Genomic DNA, 13,259 nt, shown 5'->3' on the forward strand with positions numbered 1-13,259 from the left:
AATCCAGATATCACATTTCTTTCCTGACAAGTTACCTAAATCCAGATATCACATTTCTTTCCTGACAGGTTACCTAAATCCAGATATCACATTTCTTTCCTGAGAGTTTACCTAAATCCAGATATCACATTTCTTTCCTGACACCGCTCCGGTGCCTAGTGGTTAGAGCATCCGCCTCGGATGCGGGAGGTCGTGGGTTCGATCCCTGGCCGAGTCATACCAAAGACTTACAAAAATGGTACTAACAGCTGCCTCGCTTGGTGCTCAGCATTAAGAGGTTAGTGTTAGGACTGGTCGGCCCGGTGTCAGGATAATGTGACTGGGTGGGACATCATGCTACATGTCTGCGACATGATGCCCCAGTGCTAGACATCACTATAAACTACCACATTGCAGACATCATAGCGATATGACTGAAAAATTGTTAAAGCTACGTTAAAAATTAAAATCACATCACATCTTTCCTGACAAGTTACCTAAATCCAGATATCAATTTCTTTCCTGACAGGTTACCTAAATCCAGATATCACATTTCTTTCCTGACAGATTACCTAAATCCAGATATCACATTGCTTTCCTGACAGGTTACCTAAATCCAGATATGTGCTTTCCAATGTAAAAATATGTTCCCCAGGATCCAGGCAGTGGGAAATTTGAAGGTCTGAGTAAACCATTTATTTGTATTCTCCAAGTGTGTAAATACTCAACCATTGTCTGTTGATCCAGAAAGCTTTTGTAATATTACACAAAGTGATAGCAATTGCACAATCATTAATAAAGTTACATTTTTTCCATATTTATGGGAATTATTATTTCATGCTGAAATTGTTTTCTCAACATATGCAAATGATAATCTACCATATTGATCATGGCTCATCTGAGATGCAGGAGAAATAGTTACCCCGTTGCCTTTCATTTTGCCCAGATATGCAGAAAAATGAAGTTGACATAATCTATTCTACAGTAAATTCAGTCTCAATATGATCCAGTAGGCACATGATTCAAGTTTGTTGGAAAAATACCTCACCAAATAAAAAATGATAACTTGCTAATCTTAACATTGCATGAATTCAGTTATATTTAGCAGGTAACTGAAATTAAATTTAATTAAGAAGTGTGATTTGTAGCAGACAACAGAACACACGGGTCATTAATGCAAGTTATTGTATTAATGTTTTGCAAGGTATTGTGGGTAAAACTGGTACCATATTATATTTTAACATCCCTGAAATCAAAATAAAAAAATTGCAAACTAGAACCTAGTACAAGCCATATATATTATGCAGTGCAGAAAATTACCCACATTGACATGTAAAGATGGCTACAATTTGTACTTAAATTTCTCTTGCATTGACATTCTTTGCTTCAAACCAAACCATACTTTTAACTGAAATGGAAATTCATTTACCAGCTAGAAATAACTGAGCTTTCATGTTGTCGAGGTCTGCAGTTATCATTTGAAGTTTATGTAAATATTTATTTCAGAAAATAATGGAAAGATAAACCTATTTGACCCTTGGGAGAGGAACTTTGACATCTTAACCCATGTATCTGCCCTTTCTGTCCGTTGAAGGATTTTGTATTCCATGTACAGTATCAACTTTTTGGTGTAGTTTTTGTTCCGTTAACACTGCTGAAAATTGTAAAGCTTAAAAAGGTGTGAATTGTTTTGCATTTATGGCTTGATCACATGCAAATTATTTGTCTTTTGGGGTGTATATACTGATTCGTAGCAAAAGTGAGCTAGTGTATTTCATATTTCATCCTGTAATGGTAGGCAGAGAATGCTTGTGCCTGAGAATAAAGTCATAGTACAATTTTGAAATTTCGAAATTGTGGTCTCCCTGCACTCACTTCTAAGCTATTTTCTCACCATGTAGCCATGTTCTGGCTTGGAAAGAAGCTATTTTCTCACCATTTAGCCATGTTCTGGCTTGAAAAGAAGCTATTTTCTCACCATGTAGCCATGTTCTGGTTTGGAAAGAAGCTATTTTCTCACCATATAGCCATGTTCTGGCTGGAAAAGAAGCTATTTTCTCACCATGTAGCCATGTTCTGGCTTGAAAAGAAGCTATTTTCTCACCATGTAGCCATGTTCTGGCTTGAAAAGAAGCTATTTTCTCACCATGTAGCCATGTTCTGGCTTGAAAAGAAGCTATTTTCTCACCATGTAGCCATGTTCTGGCTTGGAAAGAAGCTATTTTCTCACCATGTAGCCATGTTCTGCTTGAAAAGAAGCTATTTTCTCACCATGTAGCCATGTTCTGGCTTGAAAAGAAGCTATTTTCTCACCATGTAGCCATGTTCTGGCTTGAAAAGAAGTCATTTCACCCTAAAAATTAGAGTCCAGTATGGACCCAATATAGACAACAATGTAAAGAAATCATTTTTTGGACTCTGTACAGGAACAAGAAAATCAGTATAATGTATTTAGTAAATTTGATGGAGATTTCTTGATTTATTAACTACATTTATATATATCTTGCTATTATTCTTTTACAGATCTTGAAAATCAGCCCCAGGACAAGAAATATCTTGATGTTTTGAAGCAGTATTTTGGATACTCAAAGTTTAGACCGTAAGTGCTGAGCAGTATTTTGGATGCTCAGAGTTTAGTCCATAAGTGCTGAGCAGTATTTTGGATGCTCAGAGTTTAATCCGTAAGTTCTGAGCAGTATTTTGGATATTCAAAGTTTAGTCCATAAGTGCTGAGCAGTATTTTGGATTCTCGGAGTTTAATCCATAAGTTCTGAGCAGTATTTTGGATACTCAAAGTTTAGACCATAAGTGCTGAGTAGTATTTTGGATACTTGGAGTTTAGTCCATAAGTGCTGAGTAGTATTAGTATTTGGGGTACTCAAAGTTTAGTCTGTAAGTGCTGGGCAGTATTTCGGATACTCAAAATTGAGACCAAAAGTGCTGAGCAGTATTTTTGATACTGAGAGTTTAGACCGTGAGAGCTGAGCAGTATTACTAAGTCATTAGAATTATTACCAAATATTGCAAATGTTTTGTTATAAAAACAGTGCTATGTAAGTGCAGTTCTTCCAAGTGGGTGGGTGGGTATTGTTGGGAGTATGGTCAGTGTTTGTTATTTTGCGAAAATAAATTAGACCCGTTAAGAATACAAGTTTCATGAGTAAAATAAAATTGTAAATTTTTAATGACTTTTTATTACATCTCTAGGGACGTTTATGGCATAATGGAATCCGGTGTATTTATATTGTGAGGATTTATCATGTTTATACCAGTGTTACATCTATGAGGCAGGGTCCCCATCAATATGTGATGAGCACAATCAGCAATAAAATCTGCTGGCAGTGAACACAATTAACTATAATGTTATTAATTCCTGTATCTAGTATATAACTTTCCTGCTGTTTATTCTTTTGAGCCTGTTGCTGGCATTTGTTTTCCTTGCGGCTACTTCTCAGTCTAATGAGGTGTTTGACCTCATTGCGGTGATCTCACTAGAGTTTACTTCCAGGTAGTTTTTTTTCCTGCGTCCAAAATTTCTGAAGTTTTGTAGAATTTGTTTTGTATATTTCTCCACAAAGAAACTGTGTTCGTTGTGTGGTAATTATTATTTAATAAATATTAAGTTACTGTAAAAATGATGTTGTTCTTCATTGAATATTCTTGCTTTTTTTTAAATATATTCCATAGTGGGGTTAGAATCTTTATGATGGTTTTCCACAGAATTCTGATTGAATTCTATGGGATTTTGTAGGGTATATAAACCAGAGGCTTGTCGGAATAAGGAGGAATGGTCAAACATTTATCTTAGGGAACCATCCCCATTTTACGTCAGAAATCCAAATTATATGTACATATATATTAAATTTACATGTATTTCAACTTGTACTAAATAAAACTGATTTGATTATAGTCTATTTCAGATAAGGAAGAGGGAAGTAATAAGTAAATCCTTGCATATAAATTATTACTTTAAACTTATAAGCATACAGCTTTAACTTTTATATGAAGGTTTAGTGATCTGAAATTTTCATTATAATTCCATTATAATATTCATTTCAATTGGTGTAACTGAGATTTTAGTTATAAAACCAAATTTTATTTTGTTTATTTTACTGTGATATTCAGCACTGTTCCAGTATTATAAATAAGCTTAAATTATTTTAATTCTTAAGCTTGTTCTTTAGCTAAATATTTACATGTTATTTTTGAGCTTGATTAAATTATTTTTGCAGTAAACTGAGGAACCCAAAATCAGAGTTGGTTAGTCACTTAATTCTATGATACATATGCACACATGCATTCATTTGTTTGCAATACAATTACAGATAACTACATACATCATAATGTTGACAGTCACACACACACTACCAAAGGATGTCACAATATTGTCTAAACTATTGACAGCTACACCCTCTTGCCATAGATGCAATTGCAGGCAGTGTTTTTGAAAAATATCTGCCCCAAGAAAATGCGCATCCAACATAGTTCATGGAGTGTTCCAACATTAGTCCTTGAGGTGTTCTGACAGTAGTCCTTGGAGCTCCATCATAATTCTGTGGAATGTTCCAACATTAGTACATGGGGCATTCCAACATTAGTCTGTGGAGTGTTCCAACATTAGTCCTTGGGGTATTGCAGCATTAGCCCATGGAGTCTTCCAACATTAGTCAATGTGGTGTTCCAGTCCATGGGGTGCATCCCCACCTTTTAGATTGAGCTCAATCGTACATTTAGACATATAATTAATAATAAGCATATGCATTTCAGAATGCAGTGGAAAATCATAAATTCTGTGCTCAATGACAAGAGAGACAACTGTGTGGTTATGGCGACAGGTGAGTAAAGTACAGAGATGAAAATTTTGATCATGTTAAAAATAAACTAGAAAATACATGACAGTCTCTTGATGCTGACTGTATATAGGTAGCTTGTCTTTAAAATTGACAAAACTGCTAATGTTATTAACTCTAGTATGTAAACTTCTGCTGTATTAACTGCTGTTATTTTTAGCTTGAACTTTTAATTTTGCTTGCTTTTTGTAGAAGGCAGCATTCAAACCTAAACAAGAAATTAAATGGTTAATTAGTTAAAAAAGACTTTTGGCATTTGCATAAGATGAAAATACAAATCAGTGGGTTCCAGAAAGGTTACTTGCATTGAAAATTCCAATGTGTGAATCGGTGGGTTCCAGAAAGGTTACTTGCATTGAAAATTCCAATGGTTTCATTCAGATGAAGCCGTTCTTACATGCCTGTCATAAGATGGCATGCATTGTGTTTTGATATTGTCTGTCTGTTCCCAGTTATTGTTTCTGCACATTCACTTTTGTTCTCCATATTTACAGTTGGCAAACTTAATGGCTAGCTTGCACTTTGGGTAAAGAAGAAGCCTTTCAGTTTCAGTATCATTGGTCAAAGGTTTAGGCCAGTGTGGCTGATAGAAGTGAAAAAAATCCTGCACAATTACATTAGATTTGTATTACAGACTTGGACCAAATTTTGGTGGCTTGCTCTTTGGATAAGGAAGAAATGTATTAATTTTGGGATTAAAAGATTAAAGGTCAAGGCTGGTGTGACTTAAGAAGAAAAATGGTTTCTCCACAATAACGTTAGTTAGCATCACAGGCCTAAATCAAACTTTGTAGATGGCTTGCCCTTGTGAAGCAGAAGAAGCCTGTCAGTTTTGGGGTTAGAGGTGAAAGTACTGGCTGAAAGATGAAAAATGGTTTCAGTACAGAAAATTCAAGTCTTTTCTACATACTTTTACCAGTGTTTGGGGATGACTTACACATTGGATAAGAATATAAAGCCAATTCATTTTGGGGTCAAGTTATTAAAGGTCAAGGTCACTGTGACTGGGAAAAGAGGAATGTTTTTGCATTACTCTAGTTCTAGACCATGTACCTTGACTGATGTTTGTGGAGTAGGAAAGATACCTTTGGACTTTGGTGTCAAAGGACCAATAGTCAGGGTCATTGTTATTTAAAGACAAATCAGTTTCACAGAATAACTTTTGTTCTAACGTAAGTTTGTTGACCAAAGTTTGTGGATGGCTTGCAAACAGGATACCTATTTTTTCTAGGTTTTTGATAGTGAATGATCAGATGATGGTATGTCTAAAAAGAAAATAATGATTTCTCCATAGTAAGTTGAGTTGAAAACCATATTCCTTGACCAAAGGTCAGAGTCATTGAAACCCATTGGTCAGTAATTCCTTGAGTTAATTATGCTCTACTAATGCCTACCTTGAGGATAATATACTGTCATGGTACTCTGTATAATGTACTGTCCTGGTACTCTGTGTAATGTACTGTCATGGTACTCTATAATGTACTGTCATGGTACTCTGTATAATGTACTGTCTTGGTACTCTGTATAATGTACTGTCATGGTACTCTGTATAATGTACTATCATGGTACTCTGTATAATGTACTGTCATGGTACTCTATAATGTACTGTCATGGTACTCTGTATAATGTACTGTCATGGTGCTCTGTTTAATGTACTGTCATGGTACTCTGTATAATGTACTGTCATGGTACTCTGTTTAATGTACTGTCATGGTACTCTGTATGATGTACTGTCATGGTACTCTTAGAAAATGAAACATGAGCTGATTTTGTTGATATGTCATATCCAGGTTAATGCAGCACATTCTCAAGATAATCTTGTTTCATCAGAATTTATAACTAATGCACATAATTTTGTAAAACAGATTAGAAAAATGAATTTGAAACTTATTGATTCTTATGATGAGATATGTGCTGTAATAAATATATCACATTTGCATGTACACATTATATTTGCATATACACATTATATTTTCATATACACGTTTTCATATACACATATTTTCATAAAGACATATTTGTATAAACACATTATATTTGTATATACACATTATATTTGCATGTACACATTATATTTGCATGTACACATTATATTTGTATATACACATTATATTTGCATGTACATATTATATTTGCATGTATGCATATTTTCATCTATACATATTTTCATAAACATGTTTTCATATACACATATTTGCATAAAGACATTTGCATATACACGTTATATTTGTATATTGTTATGTATATTTGATTTAATTTATATTTGATTTGATTTGTGTTTGATTTGATTTTATTGTTTGTGGGTTTTTGTAATCTTTTTATTTTCTTTACATGTTAATGTAATATAATTTTGCTTACAAAGAATTTGATATTTTCCAGAAAATTCAGTTTGACCTGAATGTTTCCATAAATACCTAATAATAGAAACAATTGTTTCTATTTTTGACATAGTTCTTGACCTTGATTGAGGGTCAAGTAAACAATTTTTCTTGGAGTAAAATGATTGGTTCTTGTCAAGGACATACACATGATTACGCGATCCTCTATTTTGCAATTAGGCATTTCCAAAATTTTGAAATACTTAGTATTAATAGTGATGTTTAGAGAGAGAGATCTCAGAGTCAGGGCTTTTAAACACTTGATGCCAAGTTGTTTTCTTCTGTTGTGACTAGTATTGAGTTTTTGAGTTATTTGTTAAGTTTGTTCAGATTATTTGGACTCTGAAAGATTAATTCGTTTCACTGTAAATATTATTGTATTCATACAGAATTCTTGAACAAGGACATTTCTTGAAAATTTTATTTGGATTTCCAAGACCGGAGGATTAATTATTGTGTTTGTACAAGGAACTGTAGACTTAACACAGTACAAGTTACATCATACGTCATCACCTTCCATCTTGGATTCTTTGTCGGGACTTGAACTTGGAATCATTAGAACATTTCAATATTAGGACTTCAAAAATTTTATTTGTGGATTATTCTTGGATTATTATTGGATTTGATTCTGGAAACCATAAGTTCATATATTTTCATTTTTACAGAATTTTTCCAGGGAAATAAATTATTTATTATATTCGTCAAAGCTTGTTGTTTTCACTCTTTCTTGTGTTACTGTGTATTCAAGCCAAAACACATAAGAATATACATATTATATTTGCATATACATGTATTTTCAAATACACATTCAAAGGAAGTGCTTGTTGTATATTTCAATTTGAAATAGGTTCTTTATACACTCAGCAAAATTAAAATTTTCACATCTCCAAGTCAAATGTCTAAATTTGAGTACGGAAAGAAATGCATCAGTTGCACCATAACCATATTTGTTTCATATAAATTTGGACTGCTCTGGTGTCTGACGTAGTTAGAGTGCCTGTCTCGGATGCTGGATGTCACGGGTTTGAACCCTGACCAAGTCATACCAAAGACTTATCAAAATGGTTCTAGTAGCTGCTTCGCTTGGCATTCAGCACTAAGAGATTATTGTTATGGACTGGTTGGCCTTGTGTCGGGATAATGTGACTGGGTGGGACATCATGCTACATGTCTGTGGCATGATGCCCCAGTGCTAGACATCACTGTAAACTGCCACACTGCAGACATCATAGTGATATGTCTGAAAAATTGTTAAATCTTTGTTAAAAATCCAAATCACACACGCACACACACACAGGCACACACACAGACACAGGCACACACAAACATTACCATAAGGGTGTTAGCAATATACAACATGCATTATTTATTTTGATTGTTTTTAAATGTGAGTAAAAATATTTTCATTCACTAGCAATCAATATATGTCATTTCAGGATATGGAAAAAGTCTTTGTTATCAATTCCCGTCTGTGTTCACAAGTGGAACAACTCTGGTTATTTCCCCTCTAATTTCTCTCATGCAAGATCAGGTTCAGGGACTACAGTGAGTATAGAAAAGATGTTGATGTGATTTAAAGCCTTGTATAGTGCTTTACAGAATCACACTAATTCTTGGTAAGAATTGTTACAACACCAGGACAATCACACTAATTCTTGGTAAGAATTTTTACAACGCCAGGACAATCACACTAATTCTCGATAAGAATTTTTACAACGCCAGGACAATCACACTAATTCTTGGTAAGAATTTTTACAACACCAGGACAATCAAACTAATTGTTGGTAAGAATTTTTACAATGCTAGGACAATCACACTAATTCTTGGTAAGAATTGTTACAACACCAGGACAATCACACTAATTCTTGGTAAGAATTTTTACAACACCAGGACAATCAAACTAATTGTTGGTAAGAATTTTTACAATGCTAGGACAATCACACTAATTCTTGGTAAGAATTTTTACAACACCAGGACAATCACACTAATTCTTGGTAAGAATTGTTACAACACCAGGACAATCACACTAATTCTTGGTAAGAAATTTTACAATGCCAGGACAATCACACTAATTCTTGGTAAGAATTGTTACAACACCAGGACAATCACACTAATTCTTGGTAAGAATTGTTACAACACCAGGACAATCACACTAATTCTTGGCAAGAATTTTTACAACACCAGGACAATCACACTAATTCTTGGTAAGAATTTTTACACCAGGACAATCACACTAATTCTTGGTAAGAATTTCTACAACACCAGGACAATCACACTAATTCTTGGTAAGAATTTTTACAACGCCAGGACAATCACACTAATTCTCGATAAGAATTTTTACAACACCAGGACAATCACACTAATTCTTGGTAAGAATTTTTACAATGCCAGGACAATCACACTAATTCTTGGTAAGAATTTTTACAACACCAGGACAATCACACTAATTCTTGGTAAGAATTTTTACAACACCAGGACAATCAAACTAATTGTTGGTAAGAATTTTTACAATGCTAGGACAATCACACTAATTCTTGGTAAGAATTGTTACAACACCAGGACAATCACACTAATTCTTGGTAAGAATTTTTACAACACCAGGACAATCAAACTAATTGTTGGTAAGAATTTTTACAATGCTAGGACAATCACACTAATTCTTGGTAAGAATTTTTACAACACCAGGACAATCACACTAATTCTTGGTTAGAATTGTTACAACACCAGGACAATCACACTAATTCTTGGTAAGAATTTTTACAACACCAGGACAATCACACTAATTCTTGGTTAGAATTGTTACAACACCAGGACAATCACACTAATTCTTGGTAAGAATTTTTACAACACCAGGACAATCACACTAATTCTTGGTAAGAATTTTTACAACACCAGGACAATCACACTAATAATTGGTAAGAAATTTTACAATGCCAGGACAATCACACTAATTCTTGGTAAGAATTTTTACAACACCAGGACAATCACACTAATTCTTGGTTAGAATTGTTACAACACCAGGAGAATCACACTAATTCTTGGTAAGAATTTTTACAACACCAGGACAATTACACTAATTCTTGGTAAGAATTTTTACAACACCAGGACAATCAAACTAATTGTTGGTAAGAATTTTTACAATGCTAGGACAATCACACTAATTGTTGGTAAGAATTGTTACAACACCAGGACAATCACACTAATTCTTGGTAAGAATTGTTACAACACCAGGACAATCACACTAATTCTTGGTAAGAATTGTTACAACACCAGGACAATCACACTAATTCTTGGCAAGAATTTTTACAACACCAGGACAATCACACTAATTCTTGGTAAGAATTTTTACAATGCCAGGACAATCACACTAATTCTTGGCAAGAATTTTTACAACACCAGGACAATCACACTAATTCTTGGTAAGAATTTTTACAACACCAGGACAATCACACTAATTCTTGGTAAGAATTTTTACAGCACCAGGACAATCAAACTAATTGTTGGTAAGAATTTTTACAATGCTAGGACAATCACACTAATTCTTGGTAAGAATTGTTACAACACCAGGACAATCACACTAATTCTTGATAAGAATTGTTACAACACAAGGACAATCACATTAATTCTTGGTAAGAATTGTTACAACACCAGGACAATCACACTAATTCTTGGCAAGAATTTTTACAACACCAGGACAATCACACTAATTCTTGGTAAGAATTTTTACAATGCCAGGACAATCACACTAATTCTTGGTAAGAATTTTTACAACACCAGGACAATCACACTAATTCTTGGTAAGAATTTTTACACCAGGACAATCACACTAATTCTTGATAAGAATTGTTACAACACCAGGACAATCACACTAATAATTGGTAAGAAATTTTACAATGCTGGGACAATCACACTAATTCTTGGTAAGAATTTTTACAACACCAGGACAATCACACTAATTCTTGGTAAGAATTTTTACAACACCAGGACAATCACACTAATTCTTGGTAAGGATTTTTACAACACCAGGACAATCACACTAATAATTGGTAAGAAATTTTACAATGCCAGGACAATCACACTAATTCTTGGTAAGAATTTTTACAACACCAGGACAATCACACTAATTCTTGGTTAGAATTGTTACAACACCAGGAGAATCACACTAATTCTTGGTAAGAATTTTTACAACACCAGACATTGATAAAATGGTGGTGCTTACATTTTGTGAAGACAATGTTTATACTTGAAAATCAAAGTTAACATATTGGATGAACTAAATGCTGCATTGTATCGGTGGTAAAGAAGCATTTCCATGTTGAAAAACATTTTTCTACTATTCAAATGTACCATTATATATTTACAGCAGTGTGTTATTGCACTGAGTGTAATATTTTGTATATAATAGTAATAGTATGTATTTTTAGTAACTCTGTGAATACATTAATTTGTTTTGAGACCTTGTTGTACATCGTATTCATTTATGAAAAAAACAATCTTCAGAAGCAAAAGCAAGTAAAGATAAATCATTTAACTTTTGAAATACCTATATGCCTAGTTTCTCCCTGGGTGGTATGTTTTAATGGTCCCACTGCTGATTTGTGTCATCTCATACATTGTCAGTATGGCTTCCTAGTCTGACCACACAGTCTTAATGGAAGACCAATACAGCTTGTCAGAAGCCGTCATTTACTACCCAGTACTTTTCCATGATTACTGTATTTACTGAGCTGGTGTACTGCTTTGACCTTTTGTTATACCAGCCATGTCCTACTTGTGTGTTATGTTGATTGCTTTGACCTTTTGGTTATACCAGCCATGTGCTACTAGTGTGTTAAGTTGATTGGCTTGACTTGGATGGTTATACCAGCCTTTTGCTACTAGCGTTTTGCATGATTTCTCCACGTGCATCAGAAAGAGGCAAGTTTTACAGTGTTGTGATTATGAAGTCAGTAGTTGAGTTGTTATTGCAGGTCTATATCAAGACATCAGAATGTTTCATTTCCAGTTTTGTTAGAATAATTCATTAAAAACCGAATGAATGCACCATCCAGTGCATCTCACTCAATGACCTTCACCTTTCCATAGCAGTTAAGATTCATATTTGATTGAAAAGGGAACACAAAATAACATTGCATATCAAGAAAGATGATTCCTTATCCTTTTATATAAAGACAGCCTCTTAACGAGTTTATACTGCTTTTATAATATATAGTTTGGAATTGACATTTTTATTCTCATGCAATATTGTACTTATAAAAGGAGGTCACTTGTATTGCAGATGAATGTATAAAGAGAGTAATTTGCATTGTATTTGAATACATGTGCACAATGGAGTGGATCAAGGAAATTGGGCATGGAATAATAAAGTGAAAGTGATAAGAAAAATAAAAGCAAAAACAAAATAATTTTAAATTTGTATATTTTGTCTGCAGAATATTTATTGGACAGTATTATAATATCAAATGGCTCATACTTTCAAGATTTTATTTCTGTAAATTGCCACTGACTTAGCTCATTGTTAATTCATATATAACTAAGAAAAATATTTGCAAATATATTTCATTGCAATGTTTATTTCAGGAGTCACTTTTCTATATATGGAATGTAATGTATGTTAGATACTAAATCAGGATATTTATGCTCTTACACAGTTTGCATGTTTTACAGTTTCAAACAGTGCCCACCCACCCCACACAGCTTTAGAAATGTCTTGGACAAACCCCTGCCTATATTCATAACATATATCTGACCACGGGTGTCATGACACATGCATTCACACACTGACATACCCATTCACATTAATACAAATTCATTCACACACTGACATACCCATTCACATTAATACACATACATTCAAACACTGACATACCCATTCACATTAATACAAATTCATTCACACATTGACATACCCATTCACATTAATACAAATTCATTCACACACTGACGTACCCATTCACATTAATACACATACATTCACACTGACATACCCATTCACATTAATACAATTTCATTCACACACTGACATACCTATTCACATTAATACAAATTCATT

The 13,259-nt window shown here is 33.8% G+C and overlaps 1 protein-coding gene across 1 annotated transcript in view; it reads left to right on the forward strand.

The window, feature by feature from the left end:
• Nucleotides 1-13,259, forward strand: part of LOC149776131 (bifunctional 3'-5' exonuclease/ATP-dependent helicase WRN-like) — a 202,244-nt gene that overhangs the window by 41,926 nt on the left and 147,059 nt on the right. The window contains exons 5-7 of the mRNA XM_089942399.1: nucleotides 2,503-2,578; nucleotides 4,747-4,814; nucleotides 8,644-8,752. Coding sequence (XP_089798525.1) covers nucleotides 2,503-2,578; nucleotides 4,747-4,814; nucleotides 8,644-8,752 — 253 coding nt within the window. The remainder of the gene's footprint in view (nucleotides 1-2,502; nucleotides 2,579-4,746; nucleotides 4,815-8,643; nucleotides 8,753-13,259) is intronic.

Source organism: Sinohyriopsis cumingii, chromosome 18 (assembly GCF_028554795.1).
Source record: "Sinohyriopsis cumingii isolate HCF-2022 chromosome 18, ASM2855479v2, whole genome shotgun sequence".
Lineage (NCBI taxonomy): Eukaryota > Metazoa > Mollusca > Bivalvia > Unionida > Unionidae > Sinohyriopsis > Sinohyriopsis cumingii.